The sequence below is a fragment of the Vulpes vulpes genome, chromosome 2 (assembly GCF_048418805.1).
Source record: "Vulpes vulpes isolate BD-2025 chromosome 2, VulVul3, whole genome shotgun sequence".
In the NCBI taxonomy this organism is placed as follows: domain Eukaryota; kingdom Metazoa; phylum Chordata; class Mammalia; order Carnivora; family Canidae; genus Vulpes; species Vulpes vulpes.
In genome coordinates this window covers 161,952,650-161,976,725 of record NC_132781.1, presented here as the reverse complement: position 1 = coordinate 161,976,725, position 24,076 = coordinate 161,952,650, and the positions used below count along the sequence as shown (strand labels likewise).

Sequence of the window (24,076 nt, the reverse complement as noted above, 5' to 3'; positions counted from 1 at the left end):
TACTCTTGTGACTGCATGGCCATTGTTATTGTTCAGCCTGGAAGTTTCTCCTGGTTCAGGGAGCAATCTTGACCCTTGCTGGACCTCACCCCCCACCCGCCCCTTTGCTTCAGTAATTGCATCCGACACCCAGATGTGTGGTTACCATCCCCTTGGCTGATGGGTGCATCAGGGTCAGAGCTCACAGATATTTAATAAAGCCCTACACTGCCTGGGCCCCCTGTAGGGTAGAGACCATCTGGCATAGCTCCTGGCCTGAGGGGACGGGGACACGACTGGGATGCCCACAGAAGCACCGCAGACCGGGACACCACGCTGTGGGGCTTCCAGGGGGATGATCCCGGCCCATATGCAAACAGCGCTGCTTCGGACGTGTGGTGCCTGGGTGCTCACCGGCCTCAGCCCCCTTCCTTCCTCTGCAGTGGGGACGGCGGAGCAGCCAGGGAGTGTGTTGATGGTCACAAAAATGACGTGCAGAAGTGTCCAGCTCAGTGCCAGGAAAGAATTGCAACCCCCCGGGCTGTGCTGCGGCGCCTGAGAGGGGGCAGAGTCCTGGGACGTGTGACTAGCCACCTGAAGCCTCGGGTCACAGGGGCTGAGCCCAGGTGGCCGAGAAGCACGAGGTCAGCACTCAGCCCTACCCTGGGCTCCCAAGCAGATTACTCAAGACACTGGTGTTTGTCTTTGTCACTGAGCGGCCTGGGACAAACCCGGGTCCCCTCCATCTCGGTGCCAACAGCAAACCCCGGCTGCCACAAAGGAGTACCTTGTTCACGGAAGCCGTGTAGTGACATCTGAAAGACTCGTTCTTTTAAAGCCCAGTTTAGGGGAGCAGATGAGAGGCAGGATCTTAGAGGGACTCTAGACTCAGACCATCTGGTTCCCAGCCTCATCCTGCTACTTATTAACATGAGACTTTGGGCAAGTTCTGTAACCTCTCCGGGCCTCAGTGTGCGCATCCGTAACATGGGGGTGATGGTAGCGGCTTCTCCGTGTGAAGATTAAGTGAGATAATCCGGGCTCAGAGTAAGCATTCGCTGCATTTAGTTAAGCAGATGTTAGCAGGTAAGTTAGCAGGTAGGAACAGTTGCCTGTTCTTATCTTGACGTAAAGACACACGCTTTTGAAAACAAAAGGCCCTTTTGTAAGACGCGTCAGCCCCCAGTGCGTGTCTGACGTGCGTTGTCTATATCCAGGGTCACCTGAAGCTCCGAGCGCCATGCGGGTAGATTCCAGGCTGGGGTTTCTTATCCTGGGGGACCATCCCAGAAAGGCCAGTGACCCCAAGATTGTGCAGGGCTGAGCCCAAGGCCCTTACCGTAGGCCGGATGACAAGTTTATTACGGGATAACGGCGCCGCCACCCCCAGACGCCCACCTGATCCCGGAGCCTGTGTGATTATGTCACCTTACGTGATCAAAGGCCTTTGCAGATTCACATTATCCGGGTGGGTGTGTCATGGTCTCAAGAGTCCTTAAAAAGGGGGGGGGGGCATGGGGTGTCAGAGAAGGAGGTGTGCTGATGGCCACAGAGCTGGGAATGATGTCCTGGGAGACGGGGTGTAGGGGGGGAGCACAGGCTGCTCTAGAAGCTGAAGAAGACAAGGAAAGAGATGCTCTCCGGAATCCTCCAGGGGGAATGCGGCCCGGCCGACACCTCCTGCCCTCCAGGACTGTGAGAAGATGAATGGGAGTTGCTTTAAGCCACTCAGTGTGTGGTGATTTGTCACAACAGCAACAGGAAACCAACACAACCCTCCTCGGGAGAGGGTGTGCGGTGGTTTTTCAGATTTCCACCTGCACTGACAGGCAGATCATGAACAGTCGCAGGTGCAGAGCATCCCTCTGGGCATCCCACCTGGGCTTCCATCCCTCAGGTGTTAGGACGCCACCTTCCCCCCTCCTCGGCGGCCCCCCTGCCTCTGCGTAGCACATCTGAGATGAAGGCATGTCTTCCCCCGGCATTTCTTCTCTGGAACAGACTCAGAGAGGCCCCACAGAACAGCGTGTCGTATGGCTCTGGAGGTTTCTAAATCCCGGCCGGTACAGGTGTCCGCGGAGTGTGCCTCCCCCGGTCCTTACTCGGCGCCGCTGGGGCCTGTCTGCATGGGGAACGCGCTGCGGCTCCCTCCGTGGGATCAGTAGAGATACCCCTGCGTGGGCACAAACACCCTAGCAGCTGCTGGGGGCCACAGCCTGGCACCCAACCTGGGTTTATCATTCACACAACCCCAAACAGCCGCAGCTTCCCGGCAGCGCCCTCGGGCTCGCACACGTGGCTGCAGCTGCCAGACCTGGCGTCCGGCACGTCCCTGGACCCTCAGGAGCAGCAGCTCCCTTACACAGAGGAGGAAGCCGAGGCTCACAGAGGTGAGTGCATGGCCGCGGGCGTGCGGGGTTAAACCAAGGTCGGACAGACTCTAAAACCAGTGTATTTTCCGCGATAGCGCTACGCCACGCCATTCATTCATCCAGCATTTATGAGGCTCCTCCTGCACGTGCCGGGCCTGCTGTAGGACAGAGGGAAAGCAGTGAGCAACGCAGAGCGAAGCCCCCTGCCCTGGAGCGCTGTCCCTTAGAGATAGAATGCACGCCCCGTGTGTCATTTCCAGTGGCCGGTAACCGCGTTATTTTTTTAAAAGTACAAAGTAACAGGCAGAGATGATCATTAGTGCCGACCGGCCACATTTCCTCTTTTTTTAAGATTTTATCTTTTATTCGTGAGAGACACACAGAGAGAGGCAGAAACACAGGCAGAGGGAGAAGCAGCCTCCGTGCAGGGAGCCCGATGCGGGACTCAATCCCAGGACCCCAGGATCACGCCCTGAGCTGAAGGCAGCCGCTCAACCCCTGAGCCCCCCAGGCTCCCCCAGACTGGCCACATCTCAAGAGCTCACCAGCCACATGTGGCCAGCGACGGCCGTAGTGGTCAGAGCAGCTCTGGCACACAGCCGATGCCCATGGAGACAGTGACCCGGGTGCAGCTGCTGTGGTGCCACCCACGGGGCTCAGCAGCCACCAGCCCATCCCTGCTCACATCCAGCTCGGGCTCACACTGGCCACACGTGGCTCCGCAGCTTCTTGTGGCTGGGTTGTCGTGGAATCAGGGGACGAGCACTTGTTTGTGGGGTGGTGGGCGGAGGTGCTGGGCCTCAGCTTGGAGGTTGGGTTAATCCAGCCCTTAGCTTGTGCCACATCCTCTTCAGTGGCCACGTCGGGCCTCTCTCTCTCATTTTATTACTGTTGCTATTATTTTATCCCCCTGCCCCCCTTGCCCCAGCTCCACTTTCCTCTCCCAGCACCCATCCCCGCTGCGGGGAGTGCCCTCATTAGCCCTCGTGATGGGCAGGTGCTGGCCCTGGAGCCGGGGTTAGGGTCATGCGCTTGGCCTGAGAGCGGGGAGGTCCTGGCAAAAGAAAATCCAGGCACTGATCCACCAGGAATGGGGACAGCTGTGGCCTCGGGCTGTCTCCGGGCACCTGGAACCTCTGTGTTCCCGACCCCCCGCCTCTCTGCCTAAAGAGCCCTTCTCAGCCTCTGTGTCCACACTGTCCCTTCTCCCAGTTCAGGCCCGGGCTCTCAGAGAGCTGGCACCGAGTCTCCTGTGCCCCTCATTCCCGCAAAGACTGCTTCTTGGCCAGCGCTGCACCGACAACACTTGGTCTGCGCATTCTCTCTTCGGGAAGGTGTAGTTATGGCCATCTTACAGATGCGGAAACTGAGGCTCGGGGGTATCAGGAACAGCTAGTTGGGCAGAGGAGCCACGGCCCGGACGGAAGCCCGCACACACGGCCCTAGTCTTCCCCGTCCTAATCCACACGCGGCCTAGTTGCCAAGGCCTGGAACGGGGCGTCCTCACCCCACACAGCTACATCTGCCCACGGCCAGCCTCCAGGCTCGGCTCCCACGCTGTAAGCCTCTCGGCCTGACTTTCAGACTTTCCCACCCTTTCCAGTCCTCACCCCTAGTTCTCCTGTGGGGAGAGATGGGGTCCTCCGCCGACCTCTCCTAATCTCCCCGGAGCCCAGGACAACAAGCTGTTACCCTCTTCCTAAAGTTTCCCTCGTGCTTCATACCCAATCACCATAAATTTAGTGGCATGAAATAGCTCATGTGTATTATGTTGCAGTTCTTGTGGGTCAGGACTGCAGCCGGGTCCTCTGCGAGGCCAGGTCGGGGTGTAGGCCCGGGATGGCGTCTCCTCTGCAGGGTGGCTGTCAGGGCTGACAGCAAAATTGGTGCCTGCGCTTGTAGGACCAGGGGCCTCGTTTACTGCCGGCCGTCGTTGGGAGCCGACCCCAGGTCCTTACCGAGTGGGTCTCTCTCCAAAGTGTCCACTCGCTTTATTAAACTCTCCAAGCAAGAGAACGTCTCCTTGCAAGGTGGACATCACGGTCGCAGGTGATAGAGTCTCGCACAATAACCTGCATCCCATCACTCTTGCCATATTTTATCGGCCAGAAGCAAACTACGGGTTCCTCCCACGCTCAAGCGGAGAGGCCACGCGAGGGCGCAAACACCAGGAGATAGGGACTGTGGGGTCACTTTGTGAGTCCGCCTGCCGGCTTTCCCTCTGATTCTCCTTCCTTAATGGCAGGATGGGACCGTGGAGTCGGAGAGACCTGCTGTACGGCTTTAGGCAAGACCTCAGGGTCCTCATCTGTAAAACTGGGGCAATAGCATCTGATTCTTGGCATTCATGGGATGCATTCATGGGATGGTTAAATAAACTCCCTAAGTAGAGCTTTTAGCACTATCCTTGGCAGAGCTGTTAGGCTCAAATAATAACACATTCCCTGTTACTATTCACCCAGCCTGAGCTGGTTTAGGTGACAAAAAAAGCCCTACGTAACAATAGATTCAATAAAATAAATGTTTGTTTTTCTTCCATGCAGAGTGCGGAGTTCAGCCGGCTAGGGCTGGGAAGATGGCTCAGCAAGCACCAGGGTCCCAGGCTCCTTCTCTCTCAACTGCTCTGCCATCTTCTTCATGCTCCATATGGCTGCTGAGCTCCAGCCATCACATCTACACCACAGTGAATAGGAAGAAGGGGAAGAGAGAGAGAGAGGCATGTCCCTTCTACTTAAGAACCCTTCCTGAGGGGCACCTGGGTGACTCAGTCAGCTAAGCACCCAACTCCCGCTTTCAGCTCAGGTCATGATCTCAGGGTTCTGAGATCAATCCCCACATCAGGCTCTGCACTGGGCGTGGAGCCTGCTTAAGATTCTCTCTCTCTCTCTCTCTCTCTCTCTCTCTCTCTCTCCCTCTCTCCCTCCCTCTCGGTCTTCCCCTCCCCCTTCTAAAAAAAAAAAAGGAGGGGGACCCTTCCTGCAGGCCCCCTTCCCCAACACACAGTTCTGCTCATGTCCCATTGGGTGGGATGCAGCCACGAGGCACAGCTGGCTGCTCGAGAGGCTGGTAATGTCCTTTATTCTGGGAAGGCCTGGGAAACGGAAGCATCGGGAATTTTCTTCCGATGGAGGAAGGGCAGAGTGCATATGTGGAGCCGCGAGCTAGCAGAACGGAACCACCCCACTGGGACTGTCAGGCTGGTGAGTCAGCATTACCTGCTCCTCCTGCCTCGCTCCAGCACAGGTGGGAGAAGGAAAGACCAGGTGAGCTGTGCGGGGAGGTGAGCCAAGCCATCCAGGTGCCGTCTCCCTGCAGCCTGTTGGCCCTGGCAGATCCCGAGGAGGCCATTGCCCTTTCCAGCACTTAGCTGGGGCCTGACTGCCATATACAGGCCCACATGGCCCAGAGGAAAGGCAGCCAAGGTGTTGCCCCCCCCTCCAGGCCCCTGAGAAATCCTTGTGCACCCCAGAGGTTTCATCCGGGGGCTCGTCTGTGGACAATGGGACCACTTCAGTGTCATGCGGGGCGCACAGGAGGCACAGTGAGCCTTCAGAGACTGGGGGGTGGGGGTGAGTATAGAATCCAGATGTCATCCGGGCCTCAACGCGTCCCTCCTCAACCCCATGCAGTGGACACTGCCCTAAGTGCCACCGGACAGATGGGCGGGTGCACCCACTGCACAGGGCTGTGCCCAGCCCTCCGTGTGCTGCTGGGGGGGTTACAGTAGCACTTTGCTCCCAGCCACTGGGAGCCACACGGAGAGGAGGCTGGGGAGCTCGGGCTGCGGACGGCACCCAGTCCTTCTCCCCTCGGGTCCCAAGTGGAGGAGGTGCTGCCGCCAACAAGCTCCTCCATGGGCTGCTGGTCTGTCTGTCCCCGTGTCCTGCCTGCCCCACCCTAACCTCCGCTCCAGCTTTATGATTAAACATCCCAGCGTCAATTATTTACACTATGTCCTGATGACTATCGGGGTTGCAGGGGCCCGGTGACTCAGGCGGGAAAGTTGGTTTATTAAGGAGGGGAAATAACGCGGAGGGAAACTACCACCTGGCCCCAGAGCCTGAGGTCAGCCTAGGAGGGGCTGGAGGCACCCGGGGTGCCGGGAGGGGGCTTTCCAGGGGGTTGCGGGTGCCAGGAGGGGGATCCCCACGGGGGTGCGGGTGCCGGGAGGGGGCTCCCCGCAGGGGGTGCGGGTGCCAGGAGGGGGTTACCCACAGGGGTGCAGGGCGCAGACAGGGGGCCTTCTGCCACGGTGCGAGGTATGGGCAGGGGTCTCCCCGTGGGGTGCAGGGCGCCGGATGCGGGGTGCTGGAACGCACTAGCTCTGCACTCAGACATAGCCAGCACGACTCTGCTGTGCCATTCGCTGGGTGACTTTGAGCAGGTGCCTTAACTTCTCTGAACATCTGTTTCCTCTTCTGTGAAGTGGGGATGACTCTAGAAACTTTCTCATCAGGGCTCTTGGGCATGTTAACTGTGTTAGTAAATAATACATTTAAAAAATAAGCATATTGGGGCACCTGGGTGGCTCAGTCCGTGAAGCCTCTGCCTTTGGCTCATGTCATAACCCCAGGGTCCCTGGATGGAGCCCCACGTTGGGCTCCCTGCTCAGCGGGGAGCCTGCTTCTTCCTCTCCCTCTGCCACTCCCCCCAGCTCATGCTCCTTCTCTTGCTCTGTCCCTCTCAAATAAATAAAATCTTTAAAATTAAATAAAAACAAATATATTAAATAAATCATAAATAATAAGTCTTTGATATTTACATAAAATAAATAAGATAGACTAAATTATCTAAATACCATTAATAACCGTAATGCCTCAGTGGCTCAGTAATTGAGCATCTGCCTTTGACTCAGGCCATGACCCTGGGGTCCTGGGATCGAGTCCCGCATTGGGCTTCCTGCAGGGAGCCTGCTTCTCCCTCTGCCTGTGTCTCTCTCTCTCATGAATAAATAAAATCTTTTTTAAGAATACCATTAATAACAATCATAATACATGCATGAAAGCAGCCAGCACAGTGCCCGGCGCTTGGTTAGCGCTCAGGAGACTGTCCACTGTTGTTGCCACGATCCCAGAACGTGACAGTTGGGAAAGGAATTGGGGGTGTCTTTCAGAGAAGTGACTTCCTGAAAACCAGAAGCAGGAGGAGACGGAGGGCTCGAGAAGGCAGGGGCCTCACGCGGAGCCACAGGTAGCCAGGGAAGAGGGGGCAGGGAGAGGAACGGGCAAGCTTGAGCGGATTCCAGGAGGGCGCTTGGCAGAAGGTTTGGGAACCACTTCTGTGGAAGCAGCATCACTGTGGCTAAAAAAGAAAATGTCCAGATATGGGCAGGATAACCGCGCTGGGACTGTGTCCTCCCCTCCACAGTCAAGGGCAGCCCCGACGAAGGCCTGGGCGCGGGGAGGGCTCTGTCGGGCCGCAGGGGATCCCCCCCTTCCCTGCACACCTCCGGTCGTGGTTAGGAACCCCCCAGGGAACGACCCCAGAAAACAGTCGTCTGCCTAGCTCTGTGCCGAGGGCTTAGAGCCACCAGGAGAGGGTGAGAACGCCCCGCACCCCTTTGTTCCAGTTTGACCCCAGCCGACTGGGAACAAGTGCAGGCTTGCCTCCGGACAAACCTCGGGTTAAAATGTAAACCGGGTGCAGGAGGGCCGGGCTCCCCAGCCTCCCTCGAGCCGGCACGGGAAGCGGCGAATTCACCCCGGGATCCATTCTAGCAGGATCGGGTAACCGGCCCGGGGAAGGGAGCCGGCGGGCGGGCGGGCGGGCAGACGGTCCGCGTGCCGGCAGGCCCCGGGGAAGGCGTGCGGCCCGCCTGTGGCTGCTGCGACAAAGGAGCCCCGACCTGGTGGCCGCTTACTCTCTTGCAGGTCCTAAGGCAGGAGCCCGCGGTCAGGTTGCACGGGCTCCCGGGCTCACTCCCGGGCTCACGTCAGCAGCTTTGCGGGGCTCGTTCCTTCTGGAGGCTGAGGGGCAAAGTCCCCTCCTCACCCGCCTCTGGGGCCCAGACGGCTGCACCCCGTGGCTCACGGCCCCTCCCCACCGCGCAGCCCCTGGCTTCTGCCCTTACAGCTCCTGCTTCCTCCTCTGACCTTTCTTGCCTCCCTCTTCTGAGGACACTTGTAATTAAATTGGACTCACCTGGATAATCCCGGCTAATCTCCCCATCTCAGGATCCTTAACTTAATCACATCTGAAAAGTCCCTTTCGCCCTATCAAGTTAACAGTCACAAATTCCAGGGATTAGGATCTGGATATTGGTGTGTCTGTAGGTGGGGGGGGGGAGGGGTCATTGCTTAGCCTCCCTCACGCCCTCTCTCAAATTCTGAAAAACACGGAGTGATGGCAAACAGCCCCCAGCTGAACCCCAGATTCCTCTCTGTGCCCAATTCAAGGGCCTTGAATTAGCCTCTCCCTCCGCCCCCCTGCTCGGGGCCAGCTAGCCCATCAGGAGCCATTACTCTGGTCTCGGTGCAGCCCCGCATTGATTTTTCCAGCTCCACTGGCCCTAGAAACAGCCAGGCAGGCTCCTGCCTCAGGACCTTGGCTCTGTGGTTCCCTGTGCCTGGAAGGTCCTTCGCCCAAATACCCTCAGGTTTCCCTCCCGGGCCTCCTTCAAACCCCTGCTCAAATATCCCTTTCTCAGTGACTGTGCTCCCTGAGCAGCACACTTAGAGTCCCCACCCCGGTGCTCCCTACCACCCGGCCGGGCGGCAGCATCATCGCTCCCAGCTCGTCCGCCCCACCCAGCGTTCTATGGTTTTCTCCAACAGGTGGTTGTCCGTTTTGGCCATTCCTCTCTCCCCGGCACATGACAGATACTCTGTTAATGTTTCATTGAGTGAATCCCTACATACCCGAACCCCCAAACTTTGAGCCCATAATGGATAACAACCCATGAGGTCATTGGAGTCCAGCTCCCCCGACAGTGGAAGCAGACGGAGGTGAGAGGTGGCCTCTAGGCCAGTGTGAAGTAGCCGGGCTGAGACGGGAACACAGCCGCTGGCCCAGAGCCCACCCTGGGGACCCCACCGTGTGCCAGGAGGGGTCGATACAAACACATCTCAGCTCCCTCATATGAGCTCTCCCCTCTGCCCGCCTCTCCTTATTGCTGCAAAATGCCTCCTGGGGAGGAGGAACAAATGAATCAGGTCAATGTCCAAATTGACCTTCTGCACAAGGACACAGGCTTTGTGCACAAAGTGCCCAGGTTCACACAAGCCTGGGCAGCAGCCAGCACACTGACCCGAGCAGCCAAGTTGCATACGCTCCCTGTCTGGGGCTGTGACATCTCACCAGCTTCAGAGCAGGGGTGGGTGGGGAGGGCATAACAGGTGCCACTGCCCTGCCTTGGTGATTTTGGCTGAAAGGCTGGTTTCCCCTACTGCCTCGTGGATGAGGGAGGTCTGAACGAGAAGACCCTGCACAGGTGCTCCCACTTACACACTCTGGGTGAGACCTGGGGCAAGTTTCTCAACCTCTCTGGGCCTCGTGTATTCGGTGATACTGTGGACGGAAGTGGGGATAAGAGCACCGCCTTCATGTGATGCTTGGGTGGAATAAATGAGCCAACCCATGCAAGCGCGGAGTGTGAGCCCGGCACACACACTGGTGTCCAGGAAATGCCAGCAGATCTACCTGTTGCCGGCTGCACGCCGGGGCCAGGTGGGGTGGTGGTGCCTCTGCTCAGCCCGGCTCCTCAGCGTGGGAGGCCACTGGTGGCCCATCCCCGGAGCCCGGAGAGGGATCAAGATGTCAGACTCACTTTGAGTTGATGGTGACAGGAGCTCTGGTTGCTGCCCTGCAGCTCATATGGGCACCAGACTCTGTCCTGGCAGGGGAACAGGCAGTGATGTCATATTTCCCAAGAAATATGGAATGTGGCTGGAGCCCTTGAGACTGGTTCCCCAGTGCCAGCCTCGTAAATCGGGTCACACGCCAGCCACTTGCTTAGAGAAAGACACTGCGTCAGGCGCCAGGAGCCTAGATACCTGGCTTGTTAACTCGCCTCCTCTGTTCCTGGCTCCTGGAGTCTTCAGAATGAACTGGACTTCCTTAATGTCACCAACATTTAAATGAATTAGCAAGGAGCCTGGAGATGCCAGGTCTTAGAAAATTTACGGACATCTTCTGCAGGGAAGGGGGAGGCTGCCTCTCTTTTCTCCGCAACAAGTGGTGGGCTCCCGGGAACCATCCTGTCTCCCAGCTCTGTGCAGTGTCTCAGGATGGACCCGTCCCACAGATCTCCTTCCTCGCCTCCCACCCCCAGACTCCATCCAACGTAGATTTACATACACCTTAAGGCTTTGCAAAGCTGCTGTTTTTTTTTTTTTTAAGATTTTTTTTATTTATTTGAGAGCAAGACAGGGAGCACGAAAGAGAGAGAAAGAACATGAACAGGGGGCTGGGGGGGGGGAGGAGCTGAGGCAGAGGGAGAAGCAGGCTTCCTGCTGAGCAGGGAGCCCAACTCGGGGCTCGATCCCAGGACCCTGGAAGCATGGCCTGAGCCAAAGGCAGACACTTAACCAACTGAGCCCTCAGCCGCCCCAAACTGCTTTATCTTCCTTCCCCCACCTCCTTCAAAGCTAATCTGTTGCTCTTTCTGTAGCCTCCTGTTAAGCCCCATTTTAGCAGTACCGCCTGGTGGTTAAACGCATGGGTCTTAGAATGAGACACACCTTATCCCTGCCTTGCACCAGCTGTGGAACTTAGGACACGTTACCTTACCTCTCTGAGCCCCAGAGGCCTTCTCTGTAAAACAGAAATCGTAGCTATCAAGTGATTGTGCATTCACACAACCACGTGAAGGAGCTCAACACAGGGCCTGGCACAGAGTCCGCCTCCAGTCCAGGAATTGCTGGACTCAAGTTCTCTACAAAGCCAGTTTAGGGGGCGCCTGGGTGGCTCAGTGATTGAGCATCTGCCTTCGGCTCTGGTCATGAACCTGGGGTTCTGGGATCGAGTCCCCCATCAGGCTGCCCCACAGGGAGCCTGCTTCTCCCTCTGCCTGTGTCTCTGCCTCTCTCTCTGTGTCTCTCATGAATAAATAAATAAAATCCTTTTTAAAAAGCCATTTGGAAGAAAGGCACACCTGTTCCCCCGGTGCCTTCATGGTGACATACCTCCGAGGATAAAGTACGGCGCTCACCGCGGCCTGGCCGCCCTGCCCAGGGAGTGGTGGGGGCGAGGGGAGGAGGTGCACTGCAAAGCCAGCTGGATTTGACGGGGCACCTCGCCTGCTGCTCGGAGCTGTGTCCCCGAGGGCAGGTGGCGTAACCTCTGGGAGGCTCACGGGTGGCGGGGCTAATCATTCCTGAGGGGCGGCTGCGGCTGGTGCTTGCCTGACCCTTCCCGTAGCGACTGCCCTGCCTAGCAGATTCCTGAGCATCCCTTCTTGTCCTCTACCCCCGTCCACTCTCTCTAGCCCAGCAGCCCTCTTCCCTCCCCTCTACCTTTATGACTCATTTGCACAGTGATCTTCATTTTTCCTGAATGCTCAGTCCACAAGAACGCCTTCTAAGAGAATGGGAACCTGACACCTTTGACCTTGGTTGGTGGGAAGGTGGCCTGAAACTCCCGGGCAGGACTGGGACGGCAGCAGTGGTGGCGCCCAGCGCCTTTCTCCCCCTGCGTGGGACCAGAACTTAGTGACCAGAGTGACTGGGGCCTGGGCCCCACTGAGTTCTTCCTTTGTGATGGGCATGTGGCCTGGTTCCTGGGAATGCAGCTGGGGATCCCTTTTATGAGATGCCCGGTGCCCAATTATGCCTCTTGGCAGGAAGCGGCTGGGGTGCAGGGAGAATGGTCAAGGAGCTCCTTTGTGCTGGGGACCCGTCACGCGGCCAGGCACCTCCGACGGCCGAGGTCCCTCCTGGGCCAGGCAGCAGGGCCGGGCGCCCCTGGGACCGCGCCTTCCCTGGGCCGGGCGACGGGCTCGGAGGCCACACGGGGTCCTGGTTCCTAAATCCTCATAGAATTTCTGGGATTCAGCGGGAACGGGGCACGGGAAGCCTTTGCCATCACTTGGGACCCTTTGCTCTGCCTCAGCTCCGACAGCCCCATTTGGTTGGTTTTTTTGTTTGTTTCTTTGTTCAATTTTATTCAAAGCGTTGTCTCTGTATTAGATCCATAGAGACTCCAGGGCGGGTGCGGGAAGGGCGCGCTGGGGTCTCAGCCAGGTGGAGGGCTCTCGTGTCCAGGGCTGTGACCGTCCACCCCCACCCCAGAAATCCCTGCTGGCTCTGGTCAGCCAAGGGTGCAGGTGGCGGGGAGGAGAGCCGCTGCCCAGAAGGGGGCGGTTTGGGGGCTCTCACCCCTGCCGACCTCTGCCTAGGAACGCCAGGGAACCCTGAAGGCTCAGACTCCACCGGGGAATGTTGGTAGAGTCGCCTCTCGGTCACAATCACGTTTAACCTGGGCGCCTCTCCCACCTTGCTGGCAAATGGTTTGCGTTACGGATACTCCGGAAAGTTGCTCCAACCCATCCTCGCTCCCTCGGGACCAACCGTGGCTAGGAATTTCCCCAACTCGATATGGGACACGGGTCAAACTTTCTACCTTGCCAGATATTCATTCTACCAATAGTCACTAAGCACCTGCCAGGTTCCCTAACAAGAACTTTCATTCAGGGAGTTTAAACTCCAATGGGGGAGCCAGGGAGCAAACAGGAAAGCAAAACAAGACTATTACAGATTGTAAGGTAATGTCATCCAGCCATGGGGAGACACCAGGCCTGGGGTTTAAGGATAGCCGGGTGAGGGAGGGGCACCCTATATATATATGGTTAAGGAAATCCTCATTGAGGGGGCAGTGTTTGAACTGAGAAACAGAAGTAGTAAAGAACTAGCCAGACCAAAGAGACAGATGGAAGAGAGTTTCAGGCATTGGGAACAGCAAGTACAAAGGCCCTGTGGCAGAAAGTGCTTGGTGTGGGGGAGAAACAGAACAGAAGCCACCGAGAGTTGGTGAGCCAAGAGAGAAGGTATGACAGAGGCAGGAGCCAGGCCAGTCTGGTGGGACTGGAGGCCACAGCAAAAGAGTTTGGAATTTATGCCAAGAGTGGTGGAAAGATGTTGACGGGTGTTGGAAATTCCTGTTACAAAGTAATTCAGCCAATGAAGACGGTGTCTATAAGATATCTGTGCAGTTTAAGGACTAATGTGATGAATAAACACCCACATGTCGTTTGGTGTTACCTGGCTGGGAGCTTCAGGTAAATGGAAACGTGCTACGTGTGCTTTTCTGCTCAGCATCACATTCGTCAGAGTGGGCCGCGCTGGCGCACGTAGCTATGGGGGACCCATGTTCGGGGTACACATGGCTATGTGGTATGCCCCTGGATAACCCTGTCATGGCTTATCCTTTCTCCTGGTGCTGCATGGCCTGTTTGATTTTCTTTCTTTTCTTTTCTACTTTATTTTATTTTATTTTATTTTGTTTTATTTTTAATTTGATTTTCTAATGGTGAACCAATCCTGCATTCTTGGAATAAACCCAACCAACGTGATTGTGATGTATTATGTAGTCATCTTTTAAAATGTATTTTAAATTTATTTATTTGCATTCAATTAACATATAGTGTATTCTTAGCTTCAGAGATAGAGTTCGGTGCTACATCAGTTGCATAGAACACCCAGTGCTCGTCACATCACATGCCCTCTTTCATGCCCGTCACCCAGTTCCCCCATCCCCCCACCCCCCGTCCCCTCCAGCGACCCTCACTTTGTCTCCTGTGATTAAGAGTCTCTTACGGTTTGTCTCCCTCTCTGATTTCATCTTGTTCTATTTTCCCCTCCCTTCTCCTCTGCTCCTCTGTTTTGTTCCTTAAATTCCACGAGTGAGATCGTATGATAATTCTCTTTCTCTGATCGATTTACTTCCCTTAGCATAATACCCTCTGGTTCCATCCATGTCATTCCAAATGGTAAGGTTTCATTTTTTAACGGCTGAGTCATATTCCATGGTATGTATAAATCACACCTTCTTTATCCATTCATCTCACGACGGACATGTGGGCCCTTTCCATAGTTCGGCTATTGTGGGCATTGCTGCTGTGAACACTGGGGTGCAGCTGCCCCTTCAGATCACGACATTTGTATCCTTTGGGGTAAATCCCCAGTAGTGCAGTTGCTGGGTCGTAGGGTGGCTCTATTTTTAACTTTCTGAGGAACCTCCACACAGTCGCCAGAGTGGCTGCACCAGCTTGCATTCCCACCCACGGTGCACGAGGCTTCCCCTTTCTCCGCATCCTCGCCAACATCTGTTGTTTCCGGACTTGTTCATTTTAGCCCTTCTCACTGGTGTGAGGTGGGATCTCACCGTGGTTTTCACTCATATTCTCCCGGTGCCGAGTGATGTGGAACATTCTTTCATGTGTCTGTTGGCCATTTTTCACGTCTCCTTTGCAGAAAAGTCTGTTCATGTCTTCTGTCCCTTTCTTGATTGGATTATTTGTTCTTTGGGTGTTGAGTTTGATAAGTTCTTTATAGATTTTGGATACTAGCCCTTTACCTGATGTCTGCAAATATCTCCTCCCATTCTGTGGGTTGTTTAGTTTTGCTGTTTCCTTCGCTGTGCAAAAGCTTTTTATCTTGATGAAGTCCCAATAGCTCACTTTTGCCTTTATTTCCCTTGCCTTTGGAGACGTGTCTAGCAAGAAGTTGCTGCTACAAGAAGTAGCAAGAGGTGGCTGCCTGTGTTCTCCTCTAGGATTTTGATGGATCCCTGTCTCACACTGGGATTCCATTTGCTTGTATTTTCTTGAGGATTTTGGTTTGTGTGCAGACAGATCAGATTGGCCTGTCATTTTCTTTCTTGCCTTGTCCTTGTTTGGTTTTGGTATCAAGGTTCTACACTCATAAAATGACTTAGGGGAGTGTTTCCTCTCCTTTTAGCCTCTGGAGCACTTGTAGAAGATGGATAAAATCTCAGAAGGATCTGGTGAATGCAGCTACCAGACTGTCATCCTTCTGCGGCCCTACTTTTTTGGTACAGCATCTTGGCTTCTTCGGGCACAACTTCCCTTACATGTGCCCCAACCCCAACCCGATGCCGTCCACCTCCACCAAGAAAAACAGAGAAAACACATTCCTTCCCTATGAGCACCCCAAATTGAAATGCTCACAGCTAACTGAGAAAGCTGTGTTTCTGGTTTTTTGCAGAGGGATCCTTAACTCAAGACTGTAACATGAAGAGTTGTTTTCGGCCTGCCCCGAGTGCCCCCAGGTAACAACAGGTAGGTGCTTCTCCTAACTGGTTAACCACTTTACATGAAAACCCAAGTATAGGATCCCTCACTTATTCCTCGGGTCCGACTGGAACATGAGCCGTGATGGGTCCAGGCAGAGGTAAGTCTGGCTGAGCTGGGACCCCAGTCTGCCCGCCAAGGCTGCTCTGTTTTAGGGATGTGTTGGAAACTATGTGGTCCAAATCCTCTAAGCACAAAATTAGCTTCTTTCCATATTTTTGAAAGGGAAAGAACACCTTACTAAATATAACATGGGTCAACAAGCCAGAAACAAGATAAATAGCCACCAGCTGTAGCTCGGGAGCTGGGTTCCACACCCCTGGTGAACCCACCAGGCTCCTGGTCTCCTCCAGAGGGAGGGCGGAATCGATGGGCAATTTTAAGCAACCATTGGACGCCCAACCCTGCCACGAACCCAAAACACAAAAACTTTTATTTCATTTTTTTATTCTAAAAGCAACACATACACATTTCTGTGTTTCCAGTTGTTACTCTCCCAGTAAGAGAAAATAAAAATCATTCTAACCGCACCGCACAGAAGACAACTGAAAACACCACGGTATGCATAATTTGAGAGTTTTGAAATTTAATATACACTAAATAGTGTTTCCCAACCTTTTTTCTCCAATGTTGTCCCACAAAGAGTCTTTTTAGATATTGTTTTTATTATGCGCCTACTTCACCCCCCACCCCATGAAATTTTAATGCTGCAGACAGGCTCTGTGTCTGTTTATGTATTGCAGCGGGCCACAAACCATTGTAATATCTAAGACTATTTTACACCACCCCCAAGAACAAATTTTTGCCCCCATTAAAGGTTGTCTCGCCCCTTTGGGAATGCAAGCTTTAAATACTATTAAATAACAGACTTTTCTATAAGAACTTTCTGTGTGCTTAGTCACATATCATTGTGGGTGCTTTATGCACATTTACACTTATCATAACTCTCCTATGAGGTGAATACTTAGAAAGCTTTTATCTCCACTTTACAGTTGTGGAAGCTGAAGCACAGAGAGGTTAAGTAACTTCCCCAAGGGCACACAGCTGGGAAAATTCAGAGTGAAGATCTGAGCCCAGGCAGCCTGGTTCCAACGTTGATGTTGAACCACCGAGCTATGTTGCCTTGGGCCAATACGTTCTGATTAAAACTAGTCCAAGAAACAGAAATAGAGTAACAGGTACACTTCCCAAGCCCTCTCTATTCTCGGAAGCAATCATGCTAAATTTGGAATGTGCCATTTGTCTGAGATTTTTACATACATGTTTGCACAGATGAAAATCTTTTGTCTCTTGTTAATTTTAACATAAGGAGGATCATCCAGTCTTCCTATATATTCACGGATCTAGATCTGTATATAGAATTTAAAAAAAAAAAAATTAGAATCACACTGAACATACTGGGTTGTTGTTTTTCTTAACCTTGTTTGAATTTAAAATGTATCATTAGCTGGCTTGAAACTATAATTGAACAAGCACAGGTACTGTATTTTATTTAACCAGATACAGATTATTGGCTTTTTAAATACTTTCTAGTTTCTTGCTACTATAAAGCTACAATGAATATCCTTGCCTGGTACATAATTCTTAGAAGTCAGAATTATAGAGCCCAAGGGTATAAGCATTTTTGTAACTTTTGATCCATAAATGCCAAAATTTGCCATCTGGAAAAATTGTTATAGAATTGCTTATCCCAACACCATTACTCACACCGGCTATTATTGCCTGTTTTCAATCACTGACAATTTAACAGGCCCAAATGCCTGAATCCTGACATTTTCATCGGTCAGTGACTCTTACCAGGGGCCTGTTTTACTCATGTGAAGGGTAAGGCAAAGCTTGAGTCCAGAGAGCAAGGTGGAAGGTAAAAGGGGCACCGATCAGTGGTCTAGAAAACTGGCAGCCTAGGGACAAGGCCTACCTGTTGGGCCCCTAGCAGGTGGTCAGTGATGGGCTTTCTCATCCTGTGCTTCCCGCACCAGCCTCGATATGCACCTCTGCACCAGTGAGCCCTTCCCCTCCTCTGGCCTGGTCTCAGATCCATTTGGCAGAACTGTTAAACCCCTTGTCCTTTCCCTTGCTGGCTGTGAGTGATATTTGAGAAACAAATACCCCTGTGTGTATGGTGGGCTTTCAGCTGACCCAGTGCAACTGTCTGCAGCGGGATGGGACCCCTGGGTAGTGCCCTGTGTGCTTACACATACACGTCCCCACACCAGCATGCATGCATATGTGCATAGGTGCAAATGCACCCAGCACAGCACAGTCAGGGTGCAGACCCTATTATATGAAATGGGACCTCTCTCTCGCACCGACTTTCCATACGCCCTCCGGCCTGAGTTAGGACACCCACCTACCAAATTCGTTTCTAGACTTTCTTCCCACTCTCTTATTATTCCTTGTAGACTTTTTCCTGCTGGCCTGGAGGCACCACTAACCCTTAATTTGCTCACTGGTGGTCCATCCGTTGCCCAACGCTGCTTAGCAGATGCGCAGGAAATATTTGTTGAATGAAAAAAAGAAGGAACAGACCTCAAGCCAATGAAGGATATTATCCCAAATATTTTTAGAATATTTTTTTTTAACAAAGTGGCCACATTCAGATCGAGCCCGTTGTTTGATGAGAAAATATCTCTGCAGCATTAGATTTCAAGTGGCCTGGTTAGCCGTCCTTCTGGAAAGATTGGAAAGAATGCAGAATTGAAAATAGGACCTTGCCCATCCAAACATCTGTCAGGCTCTACTGTTCTGCAAAGGTCGCTGTCCTGGGAATAATGTATTGAGGAGCAGTCGTCCAGGAAGGGCGCTGCTCGCTGGTCCTCCTGGCCCCTGAAAGTATTCTGAGCTCAACCTTCAGGTGACCTGCTTCTCTGGCCCACTTTCCCGGCCAACAGATGGCCGTGGAATCCCAGGACCGTGGGCTGCTCCCTTTAGCACAAGGTCTCTGAGCTGCTTCATGGGAAGAGTTTCTTGGCCAGCAGCTAAGGTGAGGAATAGCCACGATTTTGCCCCTTAAAGAAAAGCAAAACTCTGTGTAGCTGAAGGGAGGCGAGCCCTCTTCTGGTCTATCCTGCATCTGATGCTGCAGATGTGTTTGGAGCCCTGCTGTATCCCGGCGCACGGATGGAGGAGATGTGTCACGGGAAGAGACTGGCCACAGTCGTCACTGGGGGCCTGTGGGAGCCCACGGAAGGGGCGGCTGAGAGTGTGGCTTGGGGTCGGGGGGAGGGACCAGAGAACTGCAGAAGTGCTGGAAGGGCGAGGTGAGAGATGGAGGCCGAGAGGCGGTCACAGGTGTGATTGTAGGGGACCGGATTTCCCGCCGCGGGAACCGGGGCGCCGCAGAGGGTGGGGAGCAGCCCGCAGGTGGTGCGGACTGGGACGGATCACCGCCGATGCCCGTCGCCCTGGCGATGTGGGCCCCGTCCTTCGCTCCGAGCTGGACTTTACTGCACTTCCCTAAATTCCACAAAATGTTTTCAGGACCCGACCTTTCTGGCCTCCTGCATGGAAAGGTCTGGCTTTTCCTTTTCGGGTGGGGTAGGCGGGTCCGCCGTCGAGCCGCGGGCTCCCCGAGGAGCCGGCACAGCGTGAGACATCTGGAACGCATCGGCGGCGAGGCCCCCCGAGCCCGTGGCCCGGCCCGCTCCGAAGCTCCACCAGGAGTTAGGGAGACAGCCGCTGTGTCCCCGGAAGCGGCCTGAATCCCCACTGATCTCCCTCTCCTTCCTGCTTTCCTTCCAGAACTCTCAGCCGCAGCTGTCCACGCGGAAGGCCCCGCATCGGCTCAACGGCGGCCCTCGAGAGCGCGGCTGCTGGGTCTCTAGCGTGGCACTAGGGATTTTGTTGTTCTCGCTGCTGCTGCTGCTGCTGCTGCTGCTGCTACTCTCGTTTATTTATTTTCTTTCTCCGAACCGGGCCTCGCCCTGCTCCCAGTGGCATGATGGCCCAGTCGAAGGCCAACGGCTCCCACTACGCGCTCACTGCCATCGGCCTGGGGATGCTGGTTCTCGGAGTCATCATGGCCATGTGGAACCTGGTGCCCGGCTTCAGCGCCTCCGAAAAGCCGACAGCCCAGGGGAACAAGACAGAGATAGGCAGCGGCATTCTCAAGAGCAAGACCTTCTCCGTGGCCTACGTGCTGGTCGGGGCCGGGGTGATGCTCCTGCTGCTCTCCATCTGCCTCAGCATCCGGGACAAGAGGAAGCAGCGGCAAGGCGAGGAGATGGCCCACATCCAGCACCCGCCGGGGGTCGAGCCGCGCACCCCAGAGGAAGACAGGTGAGGCCCGGCCAACTACCCCCTATACACGCACACACGCCTGACCGGGGGACGGGGGGTGGACACACTCATAGGGTTCACCAACAAGGCTATTTTAGTCCGGGAAACTCTGCCTTTCTACTTCCCCCCCTCCTAAGACTCTGTAAAGCAGGGTACAAGTTGCCAAATAACTTCATACTTCTATCTCAGAGTTTCCCAGATGATGTCGTATGAATGGATTCGGGGCGTATTGAGATTTTGACACCTGCAGGGGAGCTGCATGGGGCCCCGGGGTAGCCAGAGCCTCCAGACGGGGCCGCTTGTCCATTCACTCCGGCGTGCTGTGCTGCTGTACATGCTTTGTGCTGGAAGGGTTGGGAAGCAGAGTTCTGTTTGACCAGAAATGCCAGGAACGCATGTAAGAGGCAAATGATAAATTGGGGAACACGTGATGAAGGCTGACATCCCTATTATAAAAAGAGCCCCGACGAATGAGTATGACAGGTGAACACACCAGTGGGGAAATGGACAAAGGATACAAGCAAGCCTCTCGTAGATGCTCAGACAATACATGTTCATCCTCATTAGTCACCGAAATGCAAAAAAAGAAGGTGTCATGAGTCTTTGCCTATCTCAGTGGCCGAGACGGACAGCCCCTGGCGTTGGGAGAGCTGTGGGGAACTGGGTCACCGATGGGGGCGTTGACTGACGCCACCTTTCTGAAGACCAGTTTCACAATGAGAGGAGGTATTGAAGATGCGTGTCCCTATCTGTTCTGTTCCTAAGAGTTTACCCTTGGGAGAAAAATCATACAAATGCAAAGGGGTTTGTGCCTTGGGCTTATCAGAGCATTGCTTAGAATAGCAAAAATGGAGAAACAGCCTAAATAACCATCATTCAAGCTACAATCTGGCACGCCCATCAGTGGCTGTGGCACAGCCGTAGCTGATCTATAGTTGCTAACTTGGGACCACACACACCACGGTGAGAAAGGGAGGTTATAACACAGCATCTCTGGTTCTAAAGGCATCAAATGTTGCAGCTGTGGGATTAGAGGGAGGTTGGGAACGGTGTCCAACGGTGGTTGTCTCCAGGTGGAAGGAGTTGGGATGGTTTTATTGTTTTTCTGGGCTGTTTAGATTCTCTATGACTTTGTCATCTTTCTAGCAGGAAGGGAGGGGAGTTGTTTTTAGTTTGGGAAAACTAAATCCGTTCTCTGATCATAAAAGATCGTGCATGCACAGTCGAGAAAACTTAGGAAATACAGAAAAGAACAAAGAAGGAAAATCAAGTCACCCTGAACTACCCACCCTAGCCATGAGCACACACATGCCCAAGGGCAATGCATGCAGGGTCTGGACCAACCTTGTAGGGGGACGGTGATGTTCGCCATGATCACCCCACAGGGTCAAGTGTAGAGTCCTAGAAAATGGCTAATGGCATGACTCCCTATATGTGTGTAAAGAAACAAAAACAAAAACACCCTGGCTTTCTGGTTTTTTTCTTTCAACCGTCAAATGAGAATAAGCCTGACGATAAGACCTTTGAGCCTTATAGTGAACTTGGAAGACAATATTATAGAATAACTTGAAATACATAAAATTTTATAACGGAAGTTCCTTCTCTACCTGGGGACAAGCATTTTGCCTCAAATCAGCAGCTGTTTCATGCACGTTTATGTGGCCTTTGGCCAACGGACACAGCTGGGCACCAGAACAGCCCATCCGGCATATGGTTAAGTGTGAGCCTGAAAAGCAAAGGGGGTTTAGTACTTCCTTGTGTTACGGCTTCCAGATAATCCAGGGTAGTCCCTGTGGTAACTGGTCTCCAGTTCCTGCTCTCCCCCTTCCTAAATACACGACCAAGTCAAATATATAACCTTGATGTATCAGTTTCCCCTTCTGTAAAATGGGTGTAAAAACAGTACCTAACTCATAGCCTTGTTAGGAAGGTGAAAGTGGTTGATGTGTACTTAGTACTTAGTACTTCATGAAAGTACTTAGAACAGTACCTGACTCAGCACACAGTTGAAGTGTTAGCTTTCGTTACTTCTGGGACCCACTGGTTGTTCACAAGGCTGGTGTATGAGGACGCAGTGCTGACACAGGATCCGGAGTTCGTCTCCTTATGACTTTAAATGCAGCCTGGGTGCATGCTAACGCTCTCCGTGTTGGTGTTGTTGTCTTGCAGCCAGGAGGAGGAGGAGGAGGAGGCCTCCTCCAGGTACTATGTCCCCAGTTACGAGGAAGTGATGAACACAAACTACTCGGAAGCGAGGGAGCGGGACCAGAACCCAAGGATGAGCATCTCTCTCCCCTCCTACGAGTCCTTGACGGGGCTTGACGAGACGAGCCCCACGGGCGCCAGGGCCAGCGCGGACACCAGCCCGGGGAACCCACCCGACAGACAGAACTCCAAGTTGGCCAAACGCCTGAAGCCGCTGAAAGTTCGAAGGATTAAATCCGAAAAGCTGCACCTCAAAGACTTCAGGATCAACCTCCCCGACAAAAACGTCCCTCCTCCCTCCATCGAGCCTTTGACGCCCCCGCCGCAGTACGATGAGGTCCAGGAGAAGGCTTCCGACGCCCGGCCACCTGACTGACGGGCTTGCAGGTGTGTCCCTCCGGGCGCTCACCCTCCACACCACGGACCCCCGGGGAAGCCACTTCAGCTGCAGTTGAGAAGCGGAGGGGCCGGACGTGTACAGATTGATGGGGATGGGGACTGGTGGGGGGGGGGTCCTCTGACAAGGGACTGACAACATCCGCCGAGCCACACGTGGCAGGTGCATCGGAAGGAGCTGCCTCCGCGGAGCTGGGGACTTGGACCCCGTGGGGGGCGCAGGGCACCCCCTCCCCCAGCCCTTCTTCCCCAACTCTTGAGTTGTTGGTGACAACACTTGTCTTTCCAATCAGGACAGGACACCTAGCAGCTGGTTTAGGTTGTGATTTTGTTTTGCTTCCACTAGGACTGTTTTGTTTCAAAAAGAGAACAAGACAGGCCTTTTGCTTTCTTCACCGGAGTCCTGAGCCTCGGGATAGAGATGTGACTTGGCTTTCTGGAAAGGATGCGGGGCTATTTCATGAATGAAGCGAAACAGGAGGCTGATGGACGAGGTGGGGCTCTCTCGGAGCTCCTGAAGCTGTTGGTTCTCCGAGGGCCCAAGGCCCGGGGGTGCATGAGATCAGAGCCTCTACCGGTACGCTTTCCTGGTGACTCCTGCGTAAGGGCGAGAAAGGAAAGCTGTAGGAGATGTTTTATTCCTTCTAAAATGCTGTGCAATTGAGCTTTTTATAATAAAATATTTTATATGTAGTACATTTGGGCACTGAATTCCCATGGATGGCAGCTCCTCATAGGGAGAAACATCACTGATGATAATAATTGCTAATCTGCACAAAACAGGTCATATCACCAGGCGCTGTGCTAAGTATTTCACATACGTTACCCCATTTCATCTGCATCCTGGTATCACTGCCATTCGGTAGGTTAGCCCACAGAGGCTCAGGTTAGGTAAAGTGCCCCATGTCACATCGCTAGTGAGTAGCAGAGCTGGAGTCTGAACCCAGGCCGTCTGGCTCCAGGGCCTGAGTTCTTTCAATGCTCTACTGTGTGACTCAGCGTAAAGGGCTTTTTCAGACTTGGAAGGAGGATCTGTGCTTCCCAAGAGCTGGGGCTGCACCATCAAACTGAATGCTCAAGAGAACATTGTGGCTGTTTAGACAGTAGCTCCTACCTCCCTAAACAACCTCCCAACATCCCCCTCCTGAAACCCGGCCCAGAGGGGCTGTATGCTCATGCAGGCCAGGTCAGCATGTCCTCACGGACAGGGCAAAGTGCCTGCCCTCTGGAGCCCAGGAAAGCAGTTCAGCTAATGAGAATGCCCAGGGGCCGGCTGGCTGCTGAGAGGAACAGTGACGTCTGGGGTCTTGCCCATGGAGTGGGAGTCTGGGAAGATACACCTGAGTCCAAGGCTGCCTTCCCGGTATTGCTGAGCATGAAGTGGAGTCTGCATGGCTAGGAGTAGAGTAAGTTCTGAGGCCCTGAAAGCTTAGTAGGGAAGGGGGAGCAGGTAAGGAGTGAATCACCTCCTTATCTCAGATAGTCAACAGGGTCTAAATTCCAACCTTTCTTTCACTTTACTTATGCAAATCCATCTATGACAAAGGAGTTGCAAGGACCTGCCCTGGTGGCTAAGACACCAGAGGCCTGGTCTGGTCCC

General features: G+C 53.8%; 1 protein-coding gene across 6 annotated transcripts in view; it reads left to right on the top strand.

Annotated features, from left to right (window-relative positions):
• Window positions 1-23,172, top strand: part of TMEM51 (transmembrane protein 51) — a 60,422-nt gene extending 37,250 nt beyond the window's left edge. For 4 of the 6 annotated variants that reach the window (XM_072751143.1, XM_072751141.1, XM_072751138.1 and 1 more), the window contains 3 exons: window positions 15,512-15,585; window positions 19,339-19,875; window positions 22,045-23,172. In XM_072751143.1, coding sequence (XP_072607244.1) covers window positions 19,535-19,875; window positions 22,045-22,456 — 753 coding nt within the window. In that variant the 5' untranslated portion in view covers window positions 15,512-15,585; window positions 19,339-19,534 and the 3' untranslated portion in view covers window positions 22,457-23,172. Of the gene's footprint in view, window positions 1-2,350; window positions 2,370-15,511; window positions 15,586-19,338; window positions 19,876-22,044 lie in introns of those variants that run through there. The other 2 variants (XM_072751139.1, XM_072751140.1) reach the window with 2 other exon arrangements.
• The last annotated feature ends 904 nt before the right edge of the window (window positions 23,173-24,076 follow it).